Source organism: Bufo bufo, chromosome 3 (genome assembly GCF_905171765.1).
Source record: "Bufo bufo chromosome 3, aBufBuf1.1, whole genome shotgun sequence".
Lineage (NCBI taxonomy): Eukaryota > Metazoa > Chordata > Amphibia > Anura > Bufonidae > Bufo > Bufo bufo.
This window is the reverse complement of record NC_053391.1, coordinates 670,348,068-670,364,045: the sequence shown is the minus strand read 5'-3', so window position 1 is coordinate 670,364,045 and position 15,978 is coordinate 670,348,068. Positions and strand designations below refer to the sequence as shown.

At 46.7% G+C, this 15,978-nt stretch overlaps 1 protein-coding gene across 1 annotated transcript in view; it reads left to right on the top strand.

Moving 5' to 3' along the window:
* The window catches only part of LOC120994033 (cyclic nucleotide-binding domain-containing protein 2-like), a 244,720-nt gene that overhangs the window by 143,218 nt on the left and 85,524 nt on the right, over positions 1–15,978 (top strand). Inside the window, exon 12 of the mRNA XM_040422495.1 lies at positions 13,928–14,131. Coding sequence (XP_040278429.1) covers positions 13,928–14,131 — 204 coding nt within the window. The remainder of the gene's footprint in view (positions 1–13,927; positions 14,132–15,978) is intronic.

Sequence of the window (15,978 nt, the reverse complement as noted above, 5' to 3'; positions counted from 1 at the left end):
CCAATTCTAGAGGAGCTGTACTTACAATAGGATGGAGAGGCGCCCTCTGGTCATGGCGTTCCGTCCGCCCCACAGCACAGGCAGTGCATTCTCGGCACCATTTCTCGATATCTTCTCTCATCCCAATCCAATAGAATCTCCTCCGTATAGTGGCCTCAGTCTTTTGCACCCCGAAGTGTCCGGACTGGTTGTGGTACATGTCCAGTACCAGGCTGGCATCCCAACGTGGCAGGAGAATCTGGTAGACTCTATCACAGGACACTGGATCCAGACTCCTTCTGAGCAACAGGCCTCTTTGAAGGAATAGTTGGTGGCGATGTCTCCACAGTCTTACTAGTTCTGGGTCTGCACTCTTCCTGCGGATTCTCTCAGGGATTTTCCCACTGGTAAGGAAGTCGAGCAGTTCACCGAGGACTCTACTTTCGGACTGGAGCTTAATCCATCTTTCTTGATCGCCTCTAGACTCAGGATCATCTGATGAGGGAGGATCAGCAGCAGGGAGATTTTCAGTACGGATATTATCCTGCTGGGCGAATTTATTGTAGAACGCAGGCATCTCCACTTCTTCCCAGGCATCTTTTAGATCATCTGGGGCCTCTGTAGTGGGAAGCCGCGACAGGGCATCAGCATTATCATTGGAGCGGCCTGCCGGGTACTTCACAGTAAAGTCATAGTTGGCAAGGCGGGAGGCCCATCTTTGCTCCAGTGCCCCTAACTTGGCCGTGTTCAGATGCGCCAGGGGATTATTGTCCGTGAAGGCAACAAACGGTGTGGCAGCGAGATAGTCTTTGAACTTTTCAGTCACAGCCCACACTAAGGCAAGAAACTCCAGCTTGAAAGAACTGTAATTCTGATCATTCTTTTCGGCTCCCTTCAGGGATCTGCTGGCGTAGGCAATTACCCTTTCTTTGTTGTCTTGCACTTGAGCCAACACGGCCCCCAGGCCTCTTTTACTGGCATCCGTGTAGAGGAGGAACGGCTTCTGATAATCTGGGTAACCCAGAACAGGGGGTTCAGTCAACTTCTTCTTTAGGATTTGAAAGGCAATTTCTCGTTCTTGGTTCCATTCAACAGGAATAGGGGTTTTCAGGCTCTTTTTTGGATGCCCCCTCAACAGTTCCTGGATGGGATCCGCAATTTGTGCGAAGTGCGGGATGAAACGCCTGTAGTACCCTGCAAAACTGAGAAAGCTTCTCACCTCTTTCACGGTCGTTGGAGTAGGCCAGTTGCGGACAGCAGCAAGTTTATCAGGATCAGGCTGTATTCCGTCGGCACTGACAACGTGCCCAAGGTGTTTGACTGCTGGTTTCAGTAGGTGGCACTTGGATGGCTTGATCTTGAGGCCATATTTAGCAAGAACTTGAAACACCTCACCCAGGTGCTTTAGATGGTCCTCATACGTTTTGGAGTATACAATGACGTCATCCAGATACAAGAGTACAGTCTCAAAATTCCTATGGCCTAAACAACGTTCCATCAGCCTCTGGAACGTTCCTGGAGCGTTACACAGTCCAAACGGCATATAATTGAATTCAAACAGGCCCATAGGTGTAGTGAAAGCAGTCTTTTCTCGATCTTCTGGGGCCATGGGTACTTGCCAGTACCCACTGGTTAAGTCCAAGGTAGAGAAATAGGCTGATGACCCCAGAGCAGTCAAGGACTCTTCAATGCGTGGCAATGGATATGCATCTTTGTGGGTGATTTGATTAATTTTTCTGTAATCCACGCAGAACCTTATGCTGCCATCTTTTTTTCGGGCAAGAACTAGGGGCGCAGCCCAGGGACTATGGCTGTCCCGGATTATATTAGAGTCTTTCATCTCTTTTATCATCTCTTTCACAGACTGATAGGTAGTAGGTGGTATGGGTCTGTGCCTCTCCTTAATAGGAGGATGAGAGCCGGTGGGTATGGTGTGTTTGATTACACTGACCTCTCCATAGTCCGTGGAATGCTTGCTGAAAGCCTGGTGGTGCTCCTTCACCAGCTTCAGGACTCCCTCTATTTGCTCTTTTGGGGTGGATTCGTTCCCCACATGTAGTTCTTCCCACCAGGATGTCGTAGGGGTGCTGCTGCTCTGTGTGGTCTGGAACGCCTCCGTGGCAGGCAGACGGATCACATCCTGGAAAGACACTTGAAAAAGCTGAGCAACTGGGCAGTGTTTAAGGAGAGTAACGGGATGATCACCAAAGTTAATTAAGCGGACAGGCACTTTACCTTGAGACACAGTCACCATGCTCTTGGCTGTCCGTACGAAGGGATGATTTTCAAAGGGAATAGGTTCCACTAGGGCTTGATAGTCCTGGCCCTGGATCCCTAACACCGCACGGCACCACAGGATGATCTGGGAGTTTGGAGGCAGAATTACCGGTCGGTTATCCCGGATCCGGACAGTGCAAATTTCTCCTTTCTTGTTGGCAAACTTTTGTTGAGCACTCAGCACACTAATAGTCTTTTGGATAACTCTTCTGGAAGCAGGTGAGGCTGAAGATATAGTTTGATTTAAGGCGTCAAGCACTTCAGAGTAACAATTTTTCAGAACGTTAGTCCCTAAGATCACAGGGTGTCCTCCTTTATCTCCTGCTTGTACCACAATCACGCCTTGCTGTGGCAGGGTGGCTTCTCCCACTTGAAGGGTAGGTTCCCAATACCCATGCACTTCCACTGGCTTACCGTTGCTGGCGATGATATCTAGCCAGGACTCTGGCGGCTGGGTGAGAAGACTTGGATCCCAGAACTTGTCAAAGGCAGGCCGTTGAATGGTGGTGACCTGTGACCCAGTATCCAAGAGGGCTTCAAAGGGTACTCCGTTGATGCATATATTAATTTTTGGACGGGATCCTACATACTTAGGCATCCAGCTTGGATCCTTTGGACCTACTGTTCTACCTCCCGAGGGGCGGTCCTCTGCCTCAGGGGTTGCCCGTTTAACTGCCAGCACATTGATTCAGTATGTCCATATTTCTTGCAGTGGTGACAGACAGGCTGTTTTCTGCTTCTGGGCCGGTACCTTGGTCGCCCATCAGGCTCTTTTGGATATACGTCTCCATATGCAGGTGGGAGCCTTGGAGGAAGAGGACTTTCATCTTCTAGTAATAATGGTCTCTCCTATTCCTCTATCTTTTTGCACATCTTCTCTAGACTCAGAGTAAGATGGTTCACTTGCTCCATGAGGGCTGCCACTACGTCTGTAACTGGAGCTTGGGTCGCCTGACTGACTCCTGCAGGTCCCACATTAACAGTCTTTGGTTGGCGAGCCTGGGGTTCATAGGAGGCTGCCGGCCCTGGAGCAGGGTTCTGGCCCAATATACTGATGGCCAATTCTTTAAAGTCCAGAAATGCACAGTGGGGGTGTTGAGCTGACAACATGCGTAGCTGGCCCTTTAAATGCTCATTACTTACGCCCGCAATGAATTGCTCCCTAAGAGTCCGGTCCTGGTCCTCAGCTTCTTTGGGATCCACTTGGACTACAGCTCTCAGTGTCTCTTGTAAGGACAGGGCAAAATCGCGGAGCGACTCTCCAGGCTGCTGCTTTCTGCTGAAGAAACGCATTTTAACTTCGGACACCGTTCTGGCCTCAAATGTGGTGCCCAAGCGATCAAAGATCTGTTCCAGGCTACTTTTCTCAGAGCGAGGCCACGACATGACTTCCCTGCGGGCGGCCCCTTCCAACTGAGCTAGGAGAATCTCCATTTGCTGTTCGGCATTTATGGGGTAAAGCCGGAACAAGGCCAGTATTTGTTCCCTAAAGTCCTTTAACTTATGGGCTTCCCCTGAATAACGTGGGAACCAGGGGGCCCCAAAATAGTACGGCATAGTTAGCGGCATCATGCTTGGAGGTGCCGCGGCGGCAGGGGCCCTAGGGTCGGCTGGGGATACTCCAGAAGGCACGACTGGGCCCACCTGTCCGATTTCCTCAGGTGTGGACATGGCGTTGCTAGGTGGGTATGGCCCTTTAAATGTAGCAGAGCGGACCGAAGCGGCAATGATAAAACCCTTTTTTTTTTTCTTAGAAAAGTCTTTTGTCGCTAACGGGGCTCCCTCCGGTGCCCTGGCAGGGGTCGGGAACGTTCCGGTAAGGTAAATAGCAGAGCCGGCAACAGTTTTAAGTTGGTACTCACTCCGGTGGTGCTCGCTCCAAGTCTCGCGAGATGCGCGGCTACGGGCGTCGGACGTCCTGCGTTGAGCGTCAGCAGGTGGGCGCGGCCTCTCGTAGCTCCAGGACCCAGGTAGGCGGCACCTTTCTCTCCAGACAGGGCGGCGTTCTTCCTCCTCGCCGGCTGGGTGATGACTCCGCCTGGTTCTTTTCGCGCCAAAGTCCTCTTTTTCGCGCCAAACAGTTCACCGGGCGCACTTGTGATCCACCTCAGGTTTAAGTGGCAAAATGGCTGTCTATTCACTGACAGCAAGCGGTGGCTCAAATAAGCAGCAATCAGTCCAGAAAACACTATCTTCACACCGCTAATTATGACAGTTCTTTGGCCCAGCAATTTTTGAATAAAACAATAGGGCTTGGTCACTTTAAGGCAGTCTTTAGCACACAGTTTTGTATCCGCAATGGCGCAGGAATGTTCCGTAAATCCTGTTCGTGACGCCAATTTATGCAGCACGCCAGACCTGCAGGGTATTGCGATGTGAGGTCACGGTTATGGGCAATCGAGGGTTGCTCACTGTATTGGAGAACCCTGGGCAGGCATGCGGCAGTGAATGAGAGGTAGACACAGTTCCTCTGGGGCACACTCTGTATGTAGGGACCAGGCCTGATGGTGGATGAGGTGCCCTGGATGTTACAGGTATTTTGAGTGCCTGGGGCAAGGTCCCTGTTGGTTTCGTGACGCCAGTGCCTGTAACGGTGGCACACCGATTTATAGGAGGAATAACTGAGTACGCAGTGGATAAACCAAACGTTGCTTTACTTGGTGAACACAGTCCAACTTTGTACATACAGTTACAGGTGATTGTGATGATAATGCAGTCCCTTGAACAATACTTCACAAGCAGGTAGACTTTAAATAGTGGCAGGAATTAATCATGCAAGATACTTGGAGGGTGCAACAGTTAATGCTTTGCAGTGCAATGCTGCTCTATCCCCTTCAGCTATTCTAGCTGGCTGGATCCCAAGGCCCGGATGCCTAAATGCTGGCTTTAATCCTTGGTATATAAATCCTCTCTCCAGTATTGGCGCTTGCTGTACTTTATAGAACCTCTGCCCATCAGGGTACTTATCTGACTTGTATTATCCTTGCTTGGTTGGGAAGCTGCAGGTTTCTCCCAGGAGGTGCTGTCCTGCAACTGGGGTGTCTCTACTGAGCTAAGCCTAGCCTCAGGAGCTTCAGGTGGACGAAGTAACTCCTCTAGTCCCCTGGAATGAACTACCACTCCCCTGCCTGGGCCTTCCTATATATATCTAGGGCTCTCTGGCTCCCTCTAATGTCTGGGAGGCTAAACTGCACCCTAACTAGGCCTGACACCAGTTAAACACAGGGAAATGCATACACATAACATTAAATGTAATAAAGACACATTAACCCCTTTTGTGCAGTGCCCACCTTAACCTAGTGGGACACTACACCTATAGGTAGGATTCCTTCCACGTCGGGGCCTGGATGGAGCTGGCACCTGCAGCACCCGACGTGAAGGGTCCCGCGAGGGGCTCCGGATCCGGCGCTGAGCCCGAGGGGGGGAATAAGATGGGGAGAAGCACGCCGGCGGCCTAGCCCGCCGCGGCCGTATCACTGGTGGATGAGGCGAAACGGGCCTGTTCTTGGGCCCATGCCGAGCCTCTCACCTCCGCTGCTGCCCTGCAGTGGTGACAGACAGGCTGTTTTCTGCTTCTGGGCCGGTACCTTGGTCGCCCATCAGGCTCTTTTGGATATACGTCTCCATATGCAGGTGGGAGCCTTGGAGGAAGAGGACTTTCATCTTCTAGTAATAATGGTCTCTCCTATTCCTCTATCTTTTTGCACATCTTCTCTAGACTCAGAGTAAGATGGTTCACTTGCTCCATGAGGGCTGCCACTACGTCTGTAACTGGAGCTTGGGTCGCCTGACTGACTCCTGCAGGTCCCACATTAACAGTCTTTGGTTGGCGAGCCTGGGGTTCATAGGAGGCTGCCGGCCCTGGAGCAGGGTTCTGGCCCAATATACTGATGGCCAATTCTTTAAAGTCCAGAAATGCACAGTGGGGGTGTTGAGCTGACAACATGCGTAGCTGGCCCTTTAAATGCTCATTACTTACGCCCGCAATGAATTGCTCCCTAAGAGTCCGGTCCTGGTCCTCAGCTTCTTTGGGATCCACTTGGACTACAGCTCTCAGTGTCTCTTGTAAGGACAGGGCAAAATCGCGGAGCGACTCTCCAGGCTGCTGCTTTCTGCTGAAGAAACGCATTTTAACTTCGGACACCGTTCTGGCCTCAAATGTGGTGCCCAAGCGATCAAAGATCTGTTCCAGGCTACTTTTCTCAGAGCGAGGCCACGACATGACTTCCCTGCGGGCGGCCCCTTCCAACTGAGCTAGGAGAATCTCCATTTGCTGTTCGGCATTTATGGGGTAAAGCCGGAACAAGGCCAGTATTTGTTCCCTAAAGTCCTTTAACTTATGGGCTTCCCCTGAATAACGTGGGAACCAGGGGGCCCCAAAATAGTACGGCATAGTTAGCGGCATCATGCTTGGAGGTGCCGCGGCGGCAGGGGCCCTAGGGTCGGCTGGGGATACTCCAGAAGGCACGACTGGGCCCACCTGTCCGATTTCCTCAGGTGTGGACATGGCGTTGCTAGGTGGGTATGGCCCTTTAAATGTAGCAGAGCGGACCGAAGCGGCAATGATAAAACCCTTTTTTTTTTTCTTAGAAAAGTCTTTTGTCGCTAACGGGGCTCCCTCCGGTGCCCTGGCAGGGGTCGGGAACGTTCCGGTAAGGTAAATAGCAGAGCCGGCAACAGTTTTAAGTTGGTACTCACTCCGGTGGTGCTCGCTCCAAGTCTCGCGAGATGCGCGGCTACGGGCGTCGGACGTCCTGCGTTGAGCGTCAGCAGGTGGGCGCGGCCTCTCGTAGCTCCAGGACCCAGGTAGGCGGCACCTTTCTCTCCAGACAGGGCGGCGTTCTTCCTCCTCGCCGGCTGGGTGATGACTCCGCCTGGTTCTTTTCGCGCCAAAGTCCTCTTTTTCGCGCCAAACAGTTCACCGGGCGCACTTGTGATCCACCTCAGGTTTAAGTGGCAAAATGGCTGTCTATTCACTGACAGCAAGCGGTGGCTCAAATAAGCAGCAATCAGTCCAGAAAACACTATCTTCACACCGCTAATTATGACAGTTCTTTGGCCCAGCAATTTTTGAATAAAACAATAGGGCTTGGTCACTTTAAGGCAGTCTTTAGCACACAGTTTTGTATCCGCAATGGCGCAGGAATGTTCCGTAAATCCTGTTCGTGACGCCAATTTATGCAGCACGCCAGACCTGCAGGGTATTGCGATGTGAGGTCACGGTTATGGGCAATCGAGGGTTGCTCACTGTATTGGAGAACCCTGGGCAGGCATGCGGCAGTGAATGAGAGGTAGACACAGTTCCTCTGGGGCACACTCTGTATGTAGGGACCAGGCCTGATGGTGGATGAGGTGCCCTGGATGTTACAGGTATTTTGAGTGCCTGGGGCAAGGTCCCTGTTGGTTTCGTGACGCCAGTGCCTGTAACGGTGGCACACCGATTTATAGGAGGAATAACTGAGTACGCAGTGGATAAACCAAACGTTGCTTTACTTGGTGAACACAGTCCAACTTTGTACATACAGTTACAGGTGATTGTGATGATAATGCAGTCCCTTGAACAATACTTCACAAGCAGGTAGACTTTAAATAGTGGCAGGAATTAATCATGCAAGATACTTGGAGGGTGCAACAGTTAATGCTTTGCAGTGCAATGCTGCTCTATCCCCTTCAGCTATTCTAGCTGGCTGGATCCCAAGGCCCGGATGCCTAAATGCTGGCTTTAATCCTTGGTATATAAATCCTCTCTCCAGTATTGGCGCTTGCTGTACTTTATAGAACCTCTGCCCATCAGGGTACTTATCTGACTTGTATTATCCTTGCTTGGTTGGGAAGCTGCAGGTTTCTCCCAGGAGGTGCTGTCCTGCAACTGGGGTGTCTCTACTGAGCTAAGCCTAGCCTCAGGAGCTTCAGGTGGACGAAGTAACTCCTCTAGTCCCCTGGAATGAACTACCACTCCCCTGCCTGGGCCTTCCTATATATATCTAGGGCTCTCTGGCTCCCTCTAATGTCTGGGAGGCTAAACTGCACCCTAACTAGGCCTGACACCAGTTAAACACAGGGAAATGCATACACATAACATTAAATGTAATAAAGACACATTAACCCCTTTTGTGCAGTGCCCACCTTAACCTAGTGGGACACTACACCTATAGGTAGGATTCCTTCCACGTCGGGGCCTGGATGGAGCTGGCACCTGCAGCACCCGACGTGAAGGGTCCCGCGAGGGGCTCCGGATCCGGCGCTGAGCCCGAGGGGGGGAATAAGATGGGGAGAAGCACGCCGGCGGCCTAGCCCGCCGCGGCCGTATCACTGGTGGATGAGGCGAAACGGGCCTGTTCTTGGGCCCATGCCGAGCCTCTCACCTCCGCTGCTGCCCGCAAGTCACGGATCGCTGCCTCTAGCTGCTCCATGTCGCCTCAGGTAATGCCAGCTTAATTTTCTACCTAAAATGGCTCCCTTCTCCTTCTTCCTCCCAGTACTTAAACCCCCTTAACTCCGCCCCCCTAACTCGAACTGGCCTATCCTAACCCCACTTGTTCCCCCCTCTAACCCCCCTTCTATCCCCCCTCCAATCCAACGATCCCCCGGGGCTCCCTAACCAAACCACCCGTCATGGGGGCCTCCCCTAAAGGGCTTTGCCCCCCCAGTCCGGCCATTGCTTTCTCCTAGCTGCTGCTGCAGAACTTCTTTCAGGAGCAGAATCCTTTGCTCTGCTGAGACGGTGAACAGAGGCAGGAATAAAATGAAATAAAAACAGATAAAAGTATTCGTCAAGTTAAAAATGCTCGATTGATTTTTTTTTCAAAGTGTTTTGACATTTTTTTCTAGCTAGGAACAGTCTTCAGGCAATTACATCTAATGACAGCTAATTAAAATAAATCATTTGTCCCTTTCAACACACGGGAAGGTAGCTGGAGATAACAGTTCACTGGGGGCAAATACTGCGCTCAAAATGAAATGTTTAGAAAATTGGAAAAAGTTTATAACATTTGCAAAGTCTTTGAACTGTGGAGAAAGGGATTAAACTGCGCTGCAGTCAAAGCTCGGCTGCTCCATTTGTCCGTAGTTCAGTACAGAACACTGGGGTCTGTATATAGAGTACCTATAGGACAGCGATGAGCAACTGATAAGGGAAAATAATTCCCATTGTGGTCCGCAGTGCAAGGGCACCAACTATGGGGCCGCTGCATGCGGATCGCGGACACATTCACTTGAATGGGGTCCACACCGCAAAAAAGTAGTGCATGGACAGAAGTAGTGCATGGACAGAAAACCCACGGAAGCACTCCATTGACCTTTTGTAATTCATGCCGGATCCATCTTGCTCTGCATCTCATGTTGGACAGAAACCTCCGGTTTTGAGACCCTATGACAGATCTCAATAGCGGAAAGGAAAACACGGATGTCTAAAACAGCTACAGTAAAATACCAGTAAAGGCCTATTCGCATAGGCGTTATTGAATTCCGTTATAGGTTCCGTTATTACAGAATACAACGGAATTCTCGGACAGAATGCACAACTTCTCCAACACCCTATACTCTGATTTATTCGACAAGCCAGCATCTTGGTCATTAAGGCCTCTTTTACATGAACGATACGGATTGGCTCAGGTTGCGTTCAGTGTAACTCGCACCATTTCGCAAGCAAGTTCAGTCAGTTTTGTCTGTATTTGCGGTCAGTGTTTTAGTTTTTTCTGCGCGGGTGCAATGCGTTTTGATGCGTTTTTCACGTGCGTGAAAAAAACCCGAAGGTTTACAAACAACATCTCCTAGCAACCATCAGTGAAAAACGCAACGCATCTGCGCTTGATTCCGGATGCTATGCGTTTTTCACTGAAGCCCCATTCACTTCTATGGGGCCAGGATATAGAACATGTTGCGATTCTCACACGACGCAGAACTGATGCGTGAAAAACAACGCTCATGTACACAGACTCATTGAAATGAATGGGTCAGGATTCAGTGCGGGCGCAAAGCATTCACGTCGCGCATTGCACCCGCGTGGAAAACTCGCTTGTGTGAAAGGGGCCTTACTGTACTAGTAATTATTATAGAGTATTACTGACACATGGCAGGATGGTGACCATGATGGATGTGAGAAGATGTCTCGGCACCCACTGATCGTGGAGACAAAAACTCACACTTTAGGCTAATAGGACAATCTGGTTGATCAGCGTTTAGAAGGTTCCTGCATTTACCCCATAGACATAGTAAAAAATGTAAAAAATTGAATGCATTTGGAAGAAGCCATAATGGGCTTCCTCTTTATGGAGACTTGGGCTCCATAACTATAATATGTGCTTAGAGAATTCATATTTGTAATATTAAAGCGTCTCTCGCTGATGATAGGTGCATTATACCAGGGCAGCCTAATTTTGGATGGTGTCCATAGTTGTAGAGCCACACAATGCCCCAATATACCATGCAGTGCTGAAATAATACGAACATAAGGGCAATGCAGTGGCGGCCATGCGGGCATCATGAACAATGTGGGTAAGTATAACCTGTATGAGGGGCCCAGGCATGAGTGTGGTTGGATAACCCCATGCACACAACAGTATCCATTTTGTGGTCTGCAAAATACAGATACCGTCCATCTGCAATCTCTATTTTTCTCATACCAGTCAGTAGAAGTGTCTATTTTTGTCTGCAAAACGGACAAGAATAGGACATGTTCTATAATCTGCGGAACGGCCGCACAGATATGGACAGCACACGGATGATAACATCCCTAATAGCAGAGCCGTTGTCGGCGGGTAATAATTCAATTAAGAATTATTAATTATGGTCATAAAAATAATTAACCATAAAAAATTTAATTTTTATAAAATTTGTCATAAATTCCTAAAATCATGACCTGGTGAATTGTAGACAACCTAATTGATACAATTCACATCTGAGTCCGACTATTTCCTCAGATAAATAAGTTCTTTTTGACGTGAGATGACGTTAATGATAAAATGTAGTTCTACATTATACAATAATACACAGGTATTATAAAAATATGCAGATTTATTGGTTACAAGGTTATACATATATAAGTAAATAAACACAATGATACATGCAAATGAATATATATAGCGTTAATATAAAGCATTACAAGCTTAACAATACATGTGAGTGGAAATAACTTGTCACATTATAACCAAGCTATTATAAGGTTAGGATATCAAAATATGAACATAAGTTATATACATCACTTCTGTTCAGAGAAAACCTCATGATATCAAGATGGACATGTCTAATCCTAGACATCAATATAGAATGCTAAATACATTCCACCCCCCTCTAACCAACTACACATCACATGACTTCAAGATGGGCAAATCCATCCAAGGATATAACTTAGAAGAGACAACTATATCCTCCCGCCCCATCCTGGACTATTTCACACATATAACTTTGGTAAGACTATTAAGACAAATAACAGGGATCTAGGATTTTGCTAGACCATATCTTAAATAGGAAGGATTTGAAATAAGTCCTTCCTGTGGGAATCCATCACTTAGCTTGGCAAAGAATGTTCTATCAATATAATATATATATATATAAGCAATTATTTAATGCTTTGCTAGATTATGAGTCTAAATTCTTCTGCAGGTAGAATGAAGCCTCACAATATCCTAAGACTACATCTCAATATGGAGACGATCAATTAATTTAATAATTTATTTATTCGCCAATCTAGATGGTATAATTTCACCCACACTGTCAAATTAGTCTTAATAAAATGAAATATCATTTTCTGTGTCTCTTACTAAGTCCTAGTAGGAATCTCACTTCTGCTCCTAGGAAAGCTGGGTGGTCCATCATAGCACATCTCACCATGGCTTCCATCTTGATAGACCTCAACTTCTCCTCTCCTCTCTCTCTCCTTTCTCTCCTCACTTTCTCTTACCTTCTCTCTCTCTCTCTCTCTATGGCTTATGATCACAAACTTATCAGTTAGACACACCTTCCTAGTTTGGGAACTTTCCAATCATTGTCGGATGGGCGTGACCATTGATAAAAAATGTGACATCATAACCTTACCCAGAATACACTTTTGCTACTGTTGTAATGTCACCTACTGACACATAGTTGGCACTGCTGTATAAGCTATCTGCATCCATAGTATAAAGGGTTAACTTATGTAAGTCTGAATATACATTTTGACCTTAGAAGCTTTAATTCAAAGCTATAGGGATTAATTCTGACACTTGTAGCAATTAGAGACAGACCTCTAGGCGTCTCTTTTGAATGTTTCTCACACTTAATTTATGGATCGTAAATGGCATTGTTTTCTCACAGAGATATCAGTACCTCCTCTGTCATACCAAAGATGTGATTCATTGTTACAAAACACACATCTTCACAGACACTCTTCTAATGAGAAATATATACAATATACTGGATACATGTTGTCTTCGTAACATATAACAATATAATATAAACAAATATATATATATATATATATATATATATATATGTCCTACTGATTGTTTTATGCAAAGGACTAACTAAGGATCATTAAATGAATACATACATATCATATATTTTGCTTCATTTATAAATGCCTAATTGTATAGGTAATTATCACCAGCTGCACAGAGCTTAACTTTATCGCCCGTCATAAATTTAAGTAAGTAAACAAGGAGGCATCTTCTCAGACTGGTACATTCATGAGAAGAATAACACTAAGCTTTGTGTGACCTTAATTTGGCCTACTCAAGACATACAAAATTGCAACTATAGTCGAGCATGGCTCTTAAAGGCAATGAACATCCATTTTGATAATAATGAATTAGATATTAATGCATTTACCTATGAAAAGGCCCAACACCGTGTAGTTCTGACGCTGACTTCTGGTGCTGGAGCTACTGCAGAACAGACGATCGGCGGGAATGCGGGGTTTCGAATCCTTGCCGATCAGATACTGATGCTCCATCCAGAGGATAGGACATCAATATTAAAGTGCTAGATAGCCACTTTAAGGCTAAAGTCTCCAGACACATTGTACATCCATTTTACATGAATGTGTCACGGACCGACCATAGGCTTAACCAGTGGCGTAACTAGAATTCTATGGGCCCCAGGGCAAACTTTGGATCAGGGCCCCCCCCCTTCCCCACTCAAGGCCCGGTCACACCCTCTGTGATTGCGATCATTACACCCCTGGCCTCTAATAATAATTTAATATTCCCCCACTAATGTACCTATAGCACCCACACTAATATCCCAATAGTGCCCCCACTAGTGTCCGTCCACTGCCCCCAGTAATGTCCCCCACTGCCCCCAGTAATGTCCCTAGTCTTCACTCATATGTAAGGACCCCAGCACTGTCACTGTACTTCATGCCGGGCCCTGTCAGAGCGCTCCTCTCAGCTGCATCATACTAGGTCAGGCCCCCGCGCTGCCGCCCTACTAGTATTACTTCCTAATGAAGCAGGTGGCCAGGGCCTGAGAGCTCTGACAGGGCCTGGCATGAAGTACAGTGACAGTGCCAGACCCCGCGATCGTTACGCTCCTGGGTTTAACTGATCAGAACTCATCTTAGGGATCTGTGGACTCCCGGCCTAAGGGTTAATTTTGTGAATATAAGATAGTGATAAAATGTGTGACTGTAAATACACATTTGGAGGAAACTCTGGATAAACGTCTTCCATTTCTGGTATCTTTATTTTGCAAGGATCACAAATATGAAGATCCATCATGTACTTTCACTGAAGAAGAGCATCTACTGCCGCTCCTGCAGAAGGAAAGAAAACTGAAGGAAACGGCAAGATCAAGTCCAGCCGCCACCCGGCCGCCCGTCATATCGGTAACACAAGAAGATGAAAACGCTCCCCAAGTATTTATTCACATCCAGACACTCAGAGCGGGTGACGTTTTTGTAAGTATTAGTTTAAACAAATGAAATGTGTGACATAAATCATGTGCTGATTATACAATTTACTTCATAAAGTGTTTAGAAAACCAGTTTTTGCTCCCAACAACATGTTTTAGTCTATTGCCCGTTAGTACAGTGCACCTTGTGCAGCAAGCCCTTGAGGGGCCGGTGCAGAGGATGGGAGTGAACAAAGAGAAAGGTTGATTCCAGCTTCAGCATATAAAAAGTTTTCTTTATTCGGCTTGTAATAAAATCCAACAAAGATGTCACATGGAGAGACACAAGATTGTGACGCGTTTCGGGCTGTGGTATTGAGCCCTTCTTCAAGACAATACAAAGGTGTACTAAAAACACAAACTTTATATACCACACAAATGGGTAACTCCTCCTTCTTAGTTAATTGGAGACTGTGTCCCAGACCCAGGTGCTCCTGGATTAGTGGATCCTCCCTGGAGCATGTGGGTGGGGACGCAGTGCTTCACAGTATTAACCGCTCAGAGACCACATATAAACATATAAACATATTGATGCACTACATATATTGCAGAGTTAAATCATGTTTCTTGTTCAGACCCTTTGGTATGCAAGTATCTAGAATGAACATCCAATATGTTTCCCTACTTAGAAGCTTCTGTTTGCGATCGCCCCCCCTGACAGGTGTGGAAACCACTTCCACTCCCTGTACAGAAAACGCAGAAACATCACCTTTGTGAACAGTGGCAAAATGTCTGGTAGCCGCTGAGACATTACGGGACATAAAATGGGGGACATCACTCAGGTGTTTTCTTATACGCACCTTAAGTTCATTAGTGGTGCAGCCCACGTATTGAAGGTTACATATTTTGCATGTTATAACATAAACTACATGGTCTGTTTTACAATTTATATATTGCTTAAGCACGTGTTGTTTATTATTGGCCACAGATGTGACCTCTTTTGAAATAAGCATATGTCGACAGCATATACATTTATTGCTGCCGCATTTGTAATTACCGTTTGTTTTGGGCCAGCTAGTCGTTTTGGGGAAATTATCCCTATATAGACTGGGGCTGATTTTTTGCCCCACTGTGGGGGCTTTTTTTGCTACACATCTAATCCCTGTTGAAACAACATTTTTCCATTCTTCATTATAGTTCAAAATATGGAGATGTTTACGTATAATTTTGCAAACCTTAAAATAGTCTCTACTATAGTTAGTGATAAAGGTGATGGGTTCTTCTTTTTTAATAGTGGTGTCCTTATTCATGATATTTTTATTACTATTCTTGTTTTTATTTTTATTTTTATTTTTATTTTCATGTCCCTTATCATTAATGTCCCGCTCAGAATTTTTATTCTCATTATCTATGTTCTTATTTTTATCATTTTTTGGAAAAATAAGGGTTTCTCTATTTTTAGATCTGGCAAAATTAATTCCTCTCTCAATATTAGTTTGGGTGTAGCCCCTCACTTTAAGTCTGGCTGCAATGTTTTTTGCTTCTTTTTCAAAGAGCTCTGGGGTGGAGCAATTTCTCTTTGCCCTAATCATTTCTCCCTTAGGGATATTTTTTATGACGTGTGGTGGATGGCAGGAGGAGGCAGAGAGAATGGTATTACCAGCTGTAGATTTTCTATGGGTGTATGTGACCACCCTGCTGGTATCTTTGACACCTTCCAGGCATAAATCCAGAAAAACAATTCTCTCTGGATCGCTGGAAAAAGTGAATTTTATTGATGCAGTGCAATTGTTGAGATATTCTATACAGTCAGCTATCCTCTCTGCGTCCCCCTGCCACACCCACAGCATATCGTCGATATAACGACCAAACCATTTGAAATCTTCTCTATAGGGATTGTTGTCAGAAAAGAGG